This window comes from Hypomesus transpacificus, chromosome 19 (genome assembly GCF_021917145.1).
Source record: "Hypomesus transpacificus isolate Combined female chromosome 19, fHypTra1, whole genome shotgun sequence".
In the NCBI taxonomy this organism is placed as follows: Eukaryota; Metazoa; Chordata; class Actinopteri; order Osmeriformes; family Osmeridae; genus Hypomesus; species Hypomesus transpacificus.
In genome coordinates this window covers 7,760,701-7,776,918 of record NC_061078.1, presented here as the reverse complement: position 1 = coordinate 7,776,918, position 16,218 = coordinate 7,760,701, and the positions used below count along the sequence as shown (strand labels likewise).

Below are 16,218 nucleotides of genomic sequence, written 5' to 3'. Positions count from 1 at the left end.
TCAATTACCGTAAAAATACAAGTGAACTTTGTCAACTTCTTATTTTTTATTTTATTTGGGAGCTGCAATTTTTTCAAAAGCACATCTATAAATGAAAGGTAATACATTGCATTCAAACACAGTTGGAATGTTACAGAACAATTAAACTACCAAACGTTTTATGTGGAAAACCAACGATAACACACCTGCACTTTATCTCACCACAAGTCAGAGGCAGATAACAGAGGGTAGCATGACAAACATTAGGTATGGGGGACTAGAATGTTGCTTCATTCAAAATACCATGAACAAAGCAGGACTCTCAGTAGTCTCACTGCCTTACAAGCTTTACTGCTTCAAATATCATTACTATTATCAGGACATTCTCAGCAGTGCGAGTAATTTTTTTAAGGATTTAAATCAATGTTGTTTGTTGTTCCAGCAGATCATTTAGACAATGAAAATGTTAGTGAAACCATTAAACACATTCTTAGAGGCTATTCACTGTAAAAAGAGATCTCTCAAGAAGATTCTAAACAGTAGGTTTTTTGTTTTTTCCCCCTCTACAGATTTGTCTGTATTCCCATGTAATTGCTCTAGTTATAAATATTTAGACAATAATTTAATTACAAATCAATGCAGCAATTATTTTCTTTGTGCGTTCAGATACATCACTACTGCCTCTAGCTTAGTAAGTATAGCTTTACACAGCACAGGAAGCTAGGGACAGCCAGCTGCAGTAACATTGTGCAAAATCACAATAAAATAAAAAAAAAGGCTTTTAATCAAATGCATCCAGAGTAGAATTTGCAACAACAGTATCAGGTTAAGCCATTATTTTAAAAACTAATCAATAACTAATTAAGGTTATTATCAATATTTTGGATCAAAAGGCATGGGACCCAGCTCAATTTTGACATCAGTCATGTGTCTGTCTGTGTTCTGTCCACTTCTGCTCCACTTCCTGTCTCTCTGTGGCCGGGGGCGAGACCTCTGCTGCTTACGCTGCTGCTGATTGGACCTGTGCTGCTCCTTCCTGGGTGGGTCCGGCCCCTCAAAGGGCCTGCTGCTCAGAAACAGAAACTTTATTCACCTCACTACAGTCCTTCAGCTTTGTTCAAACACAGCACATATAACACACATGACCTGGGGTCAGAACAGCAGCTCACCTGGGCCCATAGCGCTGTGAGTAGGTATCTCCAAAGAAGTGCTTGTAGATGTACTCATCCAGATCTTCGAAGGTGTCATCGTCGTGGCCGTGGTACTCCTGCATGTCTTCCAGGTAGTCCTCCACACCACTTACAAAGTCAGTGAACAACATCTGGTCGTGGATGAACACACCGTTGTGGAAGTACTTATTGATGAAGCTCTCCAGCTCCGTCCAGTGGTGGAAGTGGTCAACCTCCTGCTGGAGGTAGCTGTGAAGGAGCTGGTTGAACTCGTCTGCTCTGATGGGGTCCATGGCTTTGTTGAAGAGGCTCATGGACTCCTGGTAGGCACAGTCAAAAACTCCCGAACAGCCTTTGGGCCCACTTCTCTGGCTGTCCTGGTCAGGCTCCTCCTGGACCTTGCCCCCAAACTTGCGGGTGTTACGGTTAGCCTGGAAGGAGTCCTCTGTAGATTTACGAGGGTGTCTATGCAGGGGCTTGTGGGCCCGGTGCTGCCAGGAATCTCCCTCCGAGCGCTTGTGCTCCTCCTGCTGCTGCTGATCCTGCTGCTGCTTCTCTGTCCTCGCATCCTTCCTCTCGTGAAACCTCCTGTCATGAGGCCGCTGGGTTTTGTCCATGATGCGCGTGGCCGAGTCCTTGAAGTGGCGGAAGGTCGATTTGACAGAATCAGAAAACTTCCTCAGGTTCTCCTTCACGGCCTCTTTGGCTTTCTTTATCTGCTCTTTGTGATGGTGCACAAACTCCTTGGTGGAGTTCTTCACCGCATCAAACGTCTCCTTCACCTTCCCAATCACGCCTTCTTTGGGCTTCTTCACCTTGGCCTGCTTGTCCCCCGTGGCCTTGTCCTCTTTAGTCTCTACATACAGCCTCTCCCACAGGTCTGAGCGCTGCTGCTCAAAGCTCAGCTTCTTCTCCAGTTCTGCCAGACGGGCCTGCAGCTCCTCGGTCTCCGGGTCCCCCCCCACCCCCTCCGCAGCACTGCTCAGCAGGTCCAGCTCCGCCCTCAGCTGCTCCGTCACACGACGCTCCTTGTCTAGCTCTTTCCTCAGGGTGTGGGCTTCGGCCATCAGGGTCTCCCTCTGGCCCAGCACGCTAAGCACACGCTGCTTCTCTTCCTCCAGGTGCTCCTTCAGGCGCTGGTTCTCGGACAGGATGGAGTCGGCTCCAGCACCCCGCTCCTCTAGGCCCCGGATTTGTGAGCGCAGGCTCCTCAGCTCCTCCTGCAGGGCGGACAGGGACTCCTCTTCTCGCTCCAGAGAGCTTTTCAGCAGCTGGTTCTCCACCGCCAGGTGCTTCTGCTGGGACTCAGTCTTAGTCCTCTCCATTGCAGTCTGCTTCAGCTGCAATGCCAGCTCATCTTTCTGGGACTAGAAGGGGTGGAGGGGGGGAAACAGATGGTCGGAGCAAGCATTATCAACTGGGTGGCTTTTAACAGATTCCTCGTGTGGCTGACACACCTTGAGATAAGGTGAGATGCAACAAAACAAAAGTGTTTCTATCAGTCATCGGTTAAGAGCTTAGATGAAACACAACATCTATTAAATAAATAAAAACACAAATAATCTGATGGTGAATTTTGTTGCAGCGTCTGACTAGTTAAATGTATAGTCCAGCCTCATCTGATCATCTTAAGGAGAGCGGCAGGGACGGGTGTGCATGTTACCTGTAGCTTGGCCTGTTTCAATCTTAACTCCTGGTTCTCTTTAGTAATTTCATCCATAATGTGTGTGAGGCTCTGCACCGTGTCCTTCTGTAGGTGTCCTCTCAGATTTTCAACCACTTCCTAAACGTGTGGAAACAGCAGCACCAACGTGAGACAACCCCCTGACACCTTAGCCTGAAGCTTTGACCGGCCAGGCCTCCTGAGGTCAGCTGACACGCGGCCACAAAACACCTCACCACTTCCTGGTTGTCATTAAAGTAAACCTGACCCGGTGGTTGTGGTTTAGTTTCAAGCTGACTCCTAGGTTGAACAACAGTGCACCTCATTACCTGCACAAGCATATTCTTGATCAAATCATGATTTAATTTTTATGGAGAAAAGGAAGAGTGAAATACATTTTTGATCTTTGCTGCATGTTTGATATACAGACACAAATCAAACAAAAGCTCCATCACTTATACAATTTCAGTCAAACACAGGAGGACAAAGCTACAGCTGGAACAAAGTTCACCAAAACCAAGAAAGGAAAATAGATTAAATAGGCAAAATAAATAATAGAAGTTATATCTGTAGAGTGTGTTAGTTAGTGTTGTTGAGTCATGAAAGAGCTCTTCACAGACCTTGATGACAGTTGGCTGTCCTCTGGAACACTGTGGAGGCAGAACTCTGGGATCGCCAAGACCCCCCTCCCTGATCTTCTCCACTATCTTCTGCCTCTCCTGAGTCTGCACCGTGCCTGGTTGGGACATTCAAAACTTTCAGTTAGCATGGATCTAAGATCTGGCCATGGTGTCCATCATTATAGCACATATACAGTACAGGACACATGTGCAGTAGTGAGATGAGTATGTTTGTCATGTGGGTTCCCATATGACTGCCCATGCAGACCCAATTAGCTTCACCCTCACTTCACACATTTCAACACAACCTGGTATGACTCACCAACATGGTATAACTGAGCATCATTTGGGAGATTGGGGAAAGGCCCCTCTGATTCCAGAATATGTTTCCCAAATTTTAGGGATACATGTTTGGAACTCCCGAGATTGCGGTGTGAAAGTAATGACACGCAAACACAAACCACAAAGAGGCGAGTACCTCAAATACGAAAACCACAGTCTGGACACAGTATGGTGTTTGTCCACTCATATACACTCTAATAGGGGTGGGGTCAATTCACATTTTTTTCATCCCACTATACCTAGAGTATGTACTAAACATTCAACACCATGGCAGCGGTAGCACATGCCCAAATTTGCATCACCACACAGGTCATGCTATTCAAAACACAAAAGTAAACTGGCCAAACAGGTTGACAAATACCGTCTGTCAGTGCATACAGTACCTTCAAACTGGCCTGAGGAACACAATCAGCAGATTAGATCAACAGGAAGAGGTGAAAACAATAATAAAATATCCTGATCGCCATTTTATTTCCCCCACCAGCACCTTACCATAGAAGTGTCCGAAGCCCATACTGATGGCGATGACAAGGGCCAACAGGATGCACTTGTTGAGGGTGCCGCTGACATGACCCGGAGCAGGAGTAACCAGTGGCTCCTGCAGCTCCTCTTGGTGCATGTCAGGAACGTCCTCTCTGTCACTGTGGCCAGACTCCTGCTCCTCCTCTGGCTCAGCTGTGGAGCTGGTGGTGCTCCTCCTCACCCTGCGCCTCCTCACCAGGGGGGTCACCTGATCCACAGCCTCGTCCTCACTGCTGCTGGAGTCTCCTGCTGTAGGGTGCTCTACTGGAAACACTGCACACACACACACACATACCCATGTTTATTAGTAATAATACTATTCAGTAGTAAAACTGTGGGGGAAGTTTTAAGCCATCAGTCTAAGTGCAAAAAACATTGCCAAAGCAGGTTGAACATGTTTTCCTGGTTTGCAAACCAAAACCCTTCGGATTAAATATCTGTTGTTGAAAGGTTTATCATGTTCAGTGATGCTAACAGTTTTAATGGTGCTTACACTTTCCCAAAAGGGTTAAACTTGAACATAAACATAGGGATTTCCAAGCTTCCTTAAGACGGTCAGTTTTTAAATATTTTTCAATCTGCTCATTATATTCAATCAAATGAGACTGATTGAAAAATCTGTTTTGTAATAGAATCAACAAATACAGTAAGGAGGCATGTCCTCTGGTTGTTCCTCCACTAGCAGGGCAAACCAGAGACTAGCTTCTAGAGGATTACAAGCTGTTTAAGACAAACACACACCACACGCAGCAAGCTGAAATACCACACAAGCATTTTGTTCTACATATTAACAGCCGCTTGCAAAAGAGGCCAAACTTGTTTACATCCTCAACTGAGAGCAGCTTATCTGGGCTCGGCCTGCGCTGTACTGAGCAAGGCAAGCACGCTATCATATTCACACTATCACTCTGGATGAGACAACCTGAGAGGGAGCTGCTGCCAGACAGCTGGCCTTTCAGATGGCAGCCCAAGTCCCAGAGAGTCTGTGGAAGCTTCCAGGAGCTGAGCACTAGGCCTGCTTTAGGAGCAGGGAGGGGAAGGAGGAAGTGGTTGATGTTTGTTTTATTCTTTGTGCTGAGGTGGTGTACGTGCTGGGCTGTGTAGTGCTTCCTTACCAGTCTCTGCTGTGCTGAAGGTGTACTGGCTGCTGGAGGAGGTCCCCAGGTAAGAGTCCTCCCCGCCAGTGGCCTCCTTTTCCTCCTCCAACTCAGCCTGCTCCTCCCAGGGGCCCAGTTCTGCCTCCCTCATGTCCCCAAGAGTCACAATGTCTGAGTGGTCGCTGGAGGAGCACAGGGTCACATGCTCATCCCCCGCCACCTCACCCACAACCTGCCGGAGATATGGTCCAGATGGTTGGCATGGGGACAGTGGTAAAATGGCAGCATGGGGATTCAGACACAAGCAACAGCTGAAATGTGTTTGTTGTTTTCTCCTCTAACCTCAGAGGCACTCAGAGTCTCATCTAAGATTTCTTCCTTCGGGGTGGCATCATGTGATGACTCAGGTCTATTGTCAGATCCTTCGGCTGAAAAACATGGAAAACTTTTTAACATTGCAATTCTGAAATATTTGACATTTAAATATGTTGTTATTTCAACATATATATAACTTGAACTGTGGACAGCACCCTACAGCTATACTGGGGCTTGTGGTACTTCCTCCTACCAGAGAAAGAAGCATGCTGGTCCTGTTGCACTGCTATGCATTCTGGGAGATCCTTCACGCATTCCAGCCCATTCTCTGTTCCCAGGGTCTCTATATCTGAACCCTTGTAAACACAACACAGTCTTTAACTCTGTCTCGGGATAGTTTCTAACTACTTTAGATGTCTGTATTATTTCTTATGTCTGTGAGTACATTATGAACATTCATAGGTCTGAGTATAGGATCCTAATAGAGCCACACAGGGTGATGGAGACTCAATAAAAGACAGGTAGGTACCAAACAACGTCTCACCTCATTACTAATGATAGTCCAACCGCAGGAGGACTCGGTATCACTGGAGCTCTCCGACATCCTCCTGCCAGCAGGGTGCAAAGGGGCTTTGTTGTTCTGAAACAGTTTACAAATGAGCATGACACTAACATTTGAATTCATAATTTATCATTACCAAATGGATCTGTTAATGTTTTAGAAGATATCTGAGATAAGACAGTCAACAGTACTTCTCAGTATAGACCCATCTCAAGTGTTCACTTGGAAATGTTATGTTGACCCATCAGGATAATTTACATGGACTGACGGTACTGTCTACGTGTTCTAGTTAAAATTGAGACCAACATATGTTCTAAGATGGAGACAATCTCTAAAGATTCCACTTGACAGTTTGCAATGTAGCAAAAACAGGCCTACACCCTCGCTTAGTCTTGCAGACTGTGTACCGTAACGACCGACATACACTACGCTCAATAGTCTCTCCCTGGCTGCAGAGACAGAACGATGATGTTCTCGATCATAGCAGTACTAGCCAGACCGTCTTTGCCCGGTGGTTGTCATGCATCTACCCTACTGTAATAGAAAAACGATTGTGACATGATGTCAGCCAGCCAGTTACCTAAGATAAAATACTCTACACTCGATCAAAAAAGGACATGCTAATATTTAGCAAAAGATGGCTCCACAGGATTGTTAGATAGACTCCTTCCTGGCAAGTCAAAATAATTATTTACTTCGAAACTAACAGCATCTTCTGTTCGTTAATATAATTACCAGGTATGCTCTTCGATTTCCAAGTCAGAAATTAGGAATCACTAAAGTAAGCAACTGTTTGATACTCCAGTTAAAGGGCCGCCCTCCTTCCGTGGCTTGTAACTAGCTAGTAACAACAACAACAAACCACACCACTAACGGGAGGCGCGAGTTTTGACTTCCGGTGTTCCGAATAATTCAGTTTCCCTGCCCTGTTCCCCCTTCCTTCCGCGTGCGCAAAATCATGACGTTTCACTGAAATAAAGAGAAATGTTGTTTACTCTCTGGCTCTGGCTTGGACCATCGACGGAGGTTATACCGGTCATACCAAAAGAAAAGTCTGGTACAAGGTACCAGGGGTGCCTAATGGAAAAGTAAAAGGGCAAGTAGACTAGCAAGGAACGTCACTTCTAGAAAAGTAGAGCATGTCTTGAAATCGATGATGATAGATTACAATCATTCTAGGTATTGCAATACATGTACATGTAAAACATAACACAACATCACCAGAACAATGAAAGCGTTTTTTCAATGGCTCTGAACACCACTATTTGATCAGACATGTCAAATGTTAACAACTGGCTTTTAGGGCACCAAATTCGTTGCCATGACGGTCGCTAAGGTAACCAAAACAAAGATCAAGTCAGTCTAGTGTAGAGCTAGCTAACTTCTTTCCTAGGTTCTTATATCCCAGTGTAACATCTAGCAAGGTAGCTAGATATTTAACATATTGTCTGTCAGCAATATTACAAATAATGTGTGGGGAATTAATTCACTTTAATATTAATTAGGAAGTATTGACGACGACTTTGTATTTCAGGGGAACTGCATCAGCCGGAGAGATGTCAGCCTCCGATGGACAACAGCAGCAGCAACGAAACCTGGCACCAGCAAATCCAGGAAACCCCGTCTTCTCGTGTATGATGAGCCCAGGGACAACAGAAATGCCTTGTGTGCCATGGGCAAAACCTCAAAGCCCCCTTTACAAGACCACTTCGAATGATTATGGTGTAATTCCTCCGACCTTTGAAACATCACCCTGCACCTACCATCCTATGTCTCAGAGATTCTCAAGGGAACTTGGTAAATGTGGCACGTACCGGGACAACTCCTTCAATACAAGTTTGGACAAAAGCCGAGTGTGACTGCCTTCTTTTGCAGCACATTATCTGATGTTACTGTTGTAGTGATGTTATTAAGACGTGTGACTTTTCACCCATGAATAATACTTGGTGGCATAGTATTAAAAAGTAAAAGCAGACCATCTTATTTGTGCTGTATTTTCTCTTAATACTATATAACTGAAAATAATAATAATTCCATTATTATGTATCATAATTTTATTATACCACAATACATATTTCAACTTGTATCTAGATATAAAATACAATGAACATTTCCAACAATACACACACATGTCTGTGGTTATACACAAATGCAGATGTGTGGGTTTCTCTACTCAGTTTAGAGGGCAGTACCTTGAATAACCTGTCTGATCTTATGTGTATCTGCTAAAAGAGCTTCATTGTTAGGGTGGATCTTCAAAGCAGCCTGGTAATCCAGAAGACCTGCATGAGGAGTTGAAGAGAAAATAAACTGGGAAGCAGTTCAAATGGACTGTTACATTTTCTGAAATTTTCTTTCACCAATAGAGGTCAGTAAAGTGTTGAGCTATTTATGATGTCAATTCAGTCTATTTTACCATAGTGTGTTCGTGTTCAGTGATGTCTAAAGCCAATGCTAGGAGTTTAGAAAGAGAATGCAGTATTCACGAGACAGGAAATGATGCAACAGACCTTCTGTATACAGCTGCAGTTCACAGAAGGCTGTACCCCGTCTGACGTGGGCCTTCAGCCTGGCGGCTGCGTTGTCCTCCACTGGGGGCGTCAGCAGATCAAGAGCCTGCAGAGTGAGTGTGGAGGGGATGCATCACACAATGTTTCTAGGAAAATGTGCCTCAATATAACCCAAATATGTACTAAATAATACAAATAATAATTTACTGTATGAAATGTTTTTTAAATTATATTTAGTCCACTCAATTTGGAAGATGTACAATATATAAGTATTGACCCGAGATGAGTCCTCAATTGCTTTGTGCAGGTTTCTTAGCTTCAGGTGGCAAGCAGCTCGATTGGAGAACAAGGCAGGGATCCTGGGGTTTAGCTGGATGGCGAGGTTGTAGGCATTGACTGCAGCCTGGTAGTTTCCAGTAGCAAATAATTTGCTAGAAAAACAAAGAGGTTTCTCGGTTAAGAAAAAGGTGTTGAGGATTTAAAGATTTGCTTTGTTAGCAGAGTACACTACTTACTCTCCTTTCTCCTTAAGCCAGTCAGGGTTCTTCTCCTCGTCCGTCAGATCCCTCAGATCTGCCAGGTCGCCGCTGAGCGCCCGCCTGGCCTCAGCCTGCTTCTGTAGCCACTACTCTCAAAACACATGTCAATAGATACAATAACATGGGAAAAACTGTCCTGTTGGCCAAATTCCAATGAAACAAAAAAATAGAAAATAGAATCTATTGTAAAAGCTATTGTACCTGTTCCTCTTCTGGAACTCTTGATTCCCTCAGAGCGGTAGGGAATACTCGAGGGGTGAAGGTGATTTTGATGTTGCCTGTGGTTCTTGGGGCAGGTAGATCCATTTCAAATTTCTTGTTTGTTTGATAAGTGTCTTTCCGATCTATATGAGAGAAAATGTGAACATGATCTCACATAAACATTGTCTGCTGATGGTATAATGTGATGATACCCTTGGAATGTTTAATTTACCTTTCTTGACCTGTACCTTTCCTGCAGTGGTCCGTCTGTTAATTTCTGTTTCGTTTGCTTTTAAAAGTTTAAAACTGGTTTCCTCCACAGCTTTTTGCTTGTGTTTCTGTTTCCATGCTTCTAGCTCTGCTGTGGCCTTCTCACGTTCATCATCTTTCATTTTCTGGATCCCAGCCCTTTCCTCTTCCTCAAGCTGAATAAAGAAGTATCAAACAACATGCTCTTCTGGATAAAGTCACTAAATGCTGTAACAAAGTATGTGATATAAGAAGTGATGTAAATGACTCACCCTCATCATGGTCTCCAAAGCATACTTTCTTTCCTCTTGTGTTTTTATAGCCTTCGCTTTAGAATCAGAAGCCAGTTTTTCTTGAACTTTCAACTGTGCCTTTTCCCTGATCGCCCTCAATTTATGTTTGTCATCTTGCACAAAGACACACACACAAAAAAACATATATGCTCAGACATGGTGTGCTATGTGGAGAAATAGTAGCCTTTAATCATAATTATTGTCATTAAATGTCTGGATTTGCCTGTATTGCTTACAATTGTCCCTGGTGAGGTTCTCCCACAATCTGTCAGTTTTCTTCTGCAAAGTGAAAACTGCAACTCCATTTCCAATTTTGGCTGAGCTTTTGTCGTCATTTATAGGCTCACAGAGGAAGGCTTCGAACAGAAACGGGGGAAAATGCACCTGCAAATACAGGTATTTAATTTATCAGCCAGTTACTTCCAGAAGTTAGCACTACAGCTAGCTGGCTATAGCTTACCAAGCTTACCTTTAGGTATTCGTCAGTGGAAAATATGTCTACTTTCCCAGCCTTCACTCCTTTTAGTGGTACATTTATGTACACCATCGATTCTGTCTGTGTCCATGTGTGGTCTGTGACGACTAAAGGCATTTTAATAAGTAAACATTAGCTTGGTAGCAATCTAGCTCTGATTACAGGACCACTGGCAGACAGACAGAAATGTTTAGTAACTACAACACAAAGTCGGTTGCTATGGGATAGTTTTGGCGCTAAAGTTGACTTAACTATGTTTATGTATAACTAAAATAATGAAATCAAATATGCTCTAATTAGAGCATAAGTCGTTTATTTTAATTTTTTATATAAACGTATTGAGAGGTTAAGTTCACAATGGGACATTCTAGGATGGTTTCGATACAAACTGACTCCATCTGAAATAACTTTGCAAATATTTGAAACATGTAGGCTAGCCCATTAATGCAATTTATGTTTAATACCCCAACTCCAATTTAGAAACATTTATTTGATCAACAATTCACCAAATTACAATTTTGGATATACTAACAGTAGACACAGAAAAAAATAACCATGAGCTGTACTTGAAAAATAGGCCAACCGATATTTCCATTTACCTCAAAAAGTAGGTAGGCCTAAGAAAAAAGAAACTTGATTTTAAAACAATTCCAAAATGATTTGACTTGCAATACAAAAAACTTGTCATTTCAGCATCAATCATGTATTTCCAATAAGGGAATATAGGTCCAACAATCTGAAATATTTGAAAAATAAACTTGTTCACACAATAATGAAATATGAAGCAAAGTGCACATAATGTAAAAACCTTCGTTAAAAATATTCTCTTTATGCATATTCATTTGAATAAACTGTATCTGGATAATAACTTCATCAATGCCCCAAATACATTCAATAACAGCAGTTATGCCGTAATCCAACATTTCTAGTCAACGAATAAAGTTACATGTGCAAGGATAAAAGTACCTCAGATATACATTTTAAAGACAATGTCAGGTTTAATACAGTTTTAATTCAGAAATTATATTTTCTGCGAGCTTAGACGGACCTTTTCATTACTGGGTCCGACTAAAAGATTGTAAGGGATCATAAGTTTGTAATACTTCAGTTTGCAATACTTAAAAGTAGAGTAAAACATGACATAGAAGCATGACATAAAACCCCTCTAATTAAAGGGAATAAAGATTACAGTATCGAGAAATATCAAGCGTTCGCGTTTGCCGAAGCATGGGACAATATTGCTACATCTTCCCAAATAATATAAAATGCTGAAAGAAAAACAAAGTCGATATTCAATATCTCCAACAACATATGTGTAACAGTGGCCAAGTCAAAGAGTAAAAATCCTAGTCCATCTACAGCCCTACCCCTCAGTACTGTCAGAAACCTGCAGCACTACCCTTCAGTACTGACTGGCACTGTGTGCTCCTTGGTTCTGAGGAGCAGAGCGCCCTTGTCCTTCATGCAGGAGTCGCAGCCCCACACAGCCCAGGCTTCAGCTGTCAGCAGGTTGTAGGCTGTCTCAGTCATCCCAGTGCAAACCCTGTGGAACCATTTCTGGCATAAGGCTTCACACATGATTGCTTCCTGGTCATCGTTTACTTCATTCAAGCAGATTCCACACGGATACACAGGTTCTGCTAATGAGAGGCTAGATCTGTTGGGATGCATTCCAGTCTTATGTTTGGCTCTTCCTCCACTTCCATTCCCATTACCTGCTCCCTCGCCTCCATCACCTCTCATTCCTCTTCCACCACCACAGCCAGCTATGTTTTTCTCTGGAGGGGCTTGCTCCATGGTCCGGCCTGTCTGAGGAGACATCTTCGGGGCATCGTTACCAAGGTCACTGGGGTTACCAGGGTTACCTGCCTGGGCGATGCCATTGAGCTTTTGACCTTTGACTTCCTGACTGGCTGAAGAGCCTCTGTTCCTGGACCTGAGATCGCTGTCCCTGCAACTTACCTCCTCTGAGACTTGGCTGGGTTTCCGTGGAGATGTGTTCTGGGATGTCTTTCTGCTGGACGCATCCCCCACTTCTGATTTAGGTGTGGTGGTGTTGGACAGAGAGAAGCTGTTCTCCTGGTGTGTGAGGCCCTGACAGAAATCTGCGTTTGTTCTGGGTGGAAGATTCCTACTGGGATGGGTCTCAGGGCCCGAACTGGGACCCGTATGTTCTGGAGGAGGAGCGTGGACCACATAATGCAGAGGCACTTGGTTTATGGTGTCTCCCAGGCCTGGTCGCGCAAGCTGATTGGGTGGAAGAGACATGTTGTTGTACTTAATGCTGAACAGAGACTGGTTTCTGAAAGTAGGATTTTCCTGGTGCCCATAGGTGAATCCTGGAGGACGATTGAAGCCTGCTTGGTTCTGGAGGAACGGGTGCAGCTGGCTCCGCACTGGGTATGGCCCGTTGTAATGAGACACCATCCTTCCAGACATGACAGGGGCCGTCCTGGGGGGGCCATAGCTCCCCAGGCCAGGGTACTGTGAGGGGCTGAAATATTGGTTCCCCACTGACAGAGGCTTGAAGGAGGGAGAGTAGCTGTCATCAAAAGGATTGGCTGCCACTAAGTGGTCTGTGCTGGGGTTTGGGGGCGGAGCATACTCAGTCAGAGTGGAGAAGGAGGGAGTCTGCTGATATACAGAGAATGTATTAGCTAGGTGCACTGATGCAATACAGATAATAAAAAATATACACTTTTCCTCTGGTATGATGTGGTTCATTCTTCACTTAGCCAAGACCCCAGCTTGTTGTTCTGCATGTGTGTATTCTCACTGTACCTGAGACTTGCATTTTTTCTTGTCGGGACTCCCGAGCAGCACACTTGGGCCTCCTAACCCTTCAAGTCCACCATCTCCACCTGGAACAACATGTGCAATCAAGTTTAACATCCGAATATGCAACTTTTATTGTAAACCTACAATGATGATAATTGCAGATCATGTGTAATATAATCCTTTTTGTTCACCAACATTAATTAGGTGTAATCAAGAAGCCATTGTTGTATTGTATTTTAGCAACTGAGATTGAGCACTGGAGACGTATACATTTTTTTTATTTTTTATGGTGGCAGACAGCTGAGCTATGGTTATTTTGCACTGTGGCTAGTAAAAACTGACCATATCTTGACTCTGACCACCAAAATTGTGTAGAACTAGCCTACGCACTTATGATCCTTCTTCAGCTGTAGCCTACTTTCTATAGGCTACGCACTATTTGTCCAAATAGTCAAAATCCTTACACTTTGGATACAAGCGTCAGTTAAATGAATAAACTGTGCAAAAGTATCCTATAATGTGTTTTATGACGCTCAGTAGTGGCAGTGGCATAGCCTACTATATAATAAGACGATCAGTATGAAGGTGGCTATTGAACAAAACAACCGTTTTGTGGCGTTCAGGCTTTTACAAAATAATTATATTTTGCTGCTGGGTATCACATTGTGCTTCTTCAATACAAGATATGTAGCCTAGGTCTTGTATAATAAAGGGTTGTTCATGTAACAATAGGAAAACAGCCTGTTTGATTGCAAGCACATTGGCATCACTGACTACTATTAGCTGACAACAATCGATCAATAAAAATGTCAGCTGACTGTAAAAGTTCGGGGCAGTTCCAATGCAAACAGATACTGACAGAGAAAAAGTTTGGCGAAAGACACTTCTCTTGAGAAAACAAAAAACACAAAAAAAAACACTGTCGATCATGTTTGGAACGCAAAAATTGACAACCCGTTTGTTTAATTCAATACTTCAAAGGCCTTGTTGCCGACCTGCTCCTTCATAGTCGTAATTATGGTCGAGACTTAAGAGTGGCGTATCATGCCCCTACAGACAGGCTGCAACACACCACGCACGGGCAGTGAAAATGCTTAAATCGGACGTTACCTCGGTGTCTTTTGATTGAGAATATATCTTTATCCTGTTCTGTTGACATTACCAAAATCCATACATGACTTAAACGAGCAAAAATGTCAAGATATGATGTCGCTTTAATACTCTAAAGGTGACAGTAGTCCACCGCTCTTTCCCCCCCAACAGTAATCACGGCTATCCGTGTGACGAGGAAAGCTGCAATCGCTGGCAAAGTTTGGGAGGAGCGGATAAATTCAACTTTGAGATACGGTGTGTCACGCGGTGAATAGTGAGAACAGCGGCTATATGCGAATCATTTGATCACGAGTTGTGAGTGCCGAAGCTGTATACATGGTTGTTCATATTTTTCCCCAAACGTAACCTAAATGTGGCAGAAAAGATACCCCTCCATGTTGGCATGTGAGTGTGTCTGCGCCACGGCGGTGTCAGATGTGCCGTGGAGACGGTGTGATGATGAAACGCTGATATAACACAGCGACTGTAGGGGGCAGAAGCTAATAACTCCAGCTTGAAGAGGAAGTCAGTGTGTGATGTCACACTTACGCTAAATTAATCTTTTTTTCATCGTTCACTTGTAGGGTCACAGAGGTGATCATCCGGCGTCATATTTACCGTGTTTTAATATGCACTACTTTACTTTCAATGATAATAACCTCAGGTTGGTCACGTCTCCATGTGTCACGTAAAATAAATGTGTGTGTAGGCTATAATTGGTTCTTTATGGGAATATTTTTTCCACACAGCCAGCCTTAATTTAGTAACGATTTATCATCATAAGTGTGGAATCAATATAATGACCTTTCCCACTCATTAGCATGTATTCATCTCTGCTAGTGCAGAATCGCCAGATGGATTAACTGTAATAATGGGCGATACAGCTGGGTTGAGTTGGATAGGATAAGGCCTCAAAGGAATCATTGTTAGTGAAGAACATGTCCTGCATGTTGAACATACCCTGATGAACATGCAGACATTTATGGACCAATGTTGATGACTTAACAGACACATTGATCATCATCCTGCAGGACATTTTATTTTTTATTTAAACTTGTAATCAACCACTTTAATGATTATTCACTATTTTAGAATTATTTTAAACTTCAATTGGACAAGTATAACATTTTTTTGGCATGAATATTGTTGTAGCTGTAGATCATAAAGAGCAAACTGAGGAAAAAACATAACAAAACATTACAATAGGAAAAATAATTACATAAGGTACATTCAATTTTCCAGGCATATGCCTGTCTTCAGTAAAAGGTCGGAGCAGCGTTGGGTTCCCTGAGTTAACTGTAAATGACCCTCCGCACCCCACCCCTCTGCAGCTGAAGTCAGGCTGCCTTAGAGAACCCAGGTGGGCTAGAGGGCTGGACTCAGCGCGCATGTCAACACTGAGGCCGTCCCTTTGAATACATATGTTCATCAAGGAACACAACAAAGGAGAAAACAACTCTTGAAACGTAAAGAAACACAGCAGGGTTTTGCAGGTTCTGCATCCAGAACCTGTCCTGTGGAATTCCGACCCCCTACAACCCAGGGGACTGCCTCCATCTCAGCTACAACAGGCTGGAGTACCAATTACCAGACAGATGTGCCTGTACAACATATCCCTCCTTGCTTAAACATTCAGCCAAGGCCAACATTACTGGGCCTAAAACAACAGTCAGCTATCACAATGAGGTATATTCCAGCTTGTTGTCATAGGAAAATTGTGTTGCAGTCCCCGGGTGTAGTCACAATGCAGGGCAATAATACTTGCAAATAAGAAAGCAAAAACAACTCAAATATTCCATATACAATATGAAC

General features: G+C 43.4%; 3 protein-coding genes across 6 annotated transcripts; all 3 read right to left on the bottom strand.

Annotated features, from left to right (window-relative positions):
• Positions 1–537: 537 nt before the first annotated feature.
• Positions 538–7,113, bottom strand: ccpg1 (cell cycle progression 1). Of its 3 annotated transcripts, none has more exons than XM_047042065.1 (10): positions 7,005–7,113; positions 6,252–6,347; positions 5,961–6,063; positions 5,735–5,820; positions 5,411–5,624; positions 4,266–4,568; positions 3,432–3,547; positions 2,812–2,931; positions 1,149–2,515; positions 538–1,045 (listed from the first exon to the last, which is right to left on the bottom strand). In XM_047042065.1, the coding sequence occupies exons 2-10, from the start codon at positions 6,309–6,311 to the stop codon at positions 853–855; spliced, it is 2,562 nt and encodes an 853-aa protein (XP_046898021.1). In that variant the 5' UTR covers positions 6,312–6,347; positions 7,005–7,113; the 3' UTR covers positions 538–852. The 3 variants fall into 3 exon arrangements, with proteins under 3 accessions (XP_046898021.1, XP_046898022.1, XP_046898023.1); XM_047042066.1 differs by having other exon boundaries at positions 6,252–6,315; positions 7,005–7,110; XM_047042067.1 differs by lacking the exon at positions 2,812–2,931.
• A 1,277-nt stretch (positions 7,114–8,390) lies between these two features.
• dnaaf4 (dynein axonemal assembly factor 4) lies at positions 8,391–10,698 on the bottom strand. The gene is made up of 9 exons (XM_047042068.1): positions 10,531–10,698; positions 10,298–10,445; positions 10,041–10,174; positions 9,752–9,944; positions 9,520–9,662; positions 9,295–9,404; positions 9,057–9,210; positions 8,780–8,885; positions 8,391–8,551 (listed from the first exon to the last, which is right to left on the bottom strand). The coding sequence occupies exons 1-9, from the start codon at positions 10,651–10,653 to the stop codon at positions 8,448–8,450; spliced, it is 1,215 nt and encodes a 404-aa protein (XP_046898024.1). The 5' UTR covers positions 10,654–10,698; the 3' UTR covers positions 8,391–8,447.
• Positions 10,699–11,006: 308 nt separating this feature from the next.
• Positions 11,007–14,803, bottom strand: pygo1 (pygopus family PHD finger 1). 2 transcript variants are annotated; one of them, XM_047041875.1, is made up of 3 exons: positions 14,425–14,803; positions 13,318–13,397; positions 11,007–13,170 (listed from the first exon to the last, which is right to left on the bottom strand). In XM_047041875.1, exons 1-3 carry the CDS (start codon positions 14,471–14,473, stop codon positions 11,932–11,934), a joined length of 1,368 nt encoding a protein of 455 aa, XP_046897831.1. In that variant the 5' UTR covers positions 14,474–14,803; the 3' UTR covers positions 11,007–11,931. The 2 variants fall into 2 exon arrangements, with proteins under 2 accessions (XP_046897831.1, XP_046897832.1); XM_047041876.1 differs by having other exon boundaries at positions 11,007–13,167; positions 14,425–14,802.
• Positions 14,804–16,218: the final 1,415 nt, after the last annotated feature.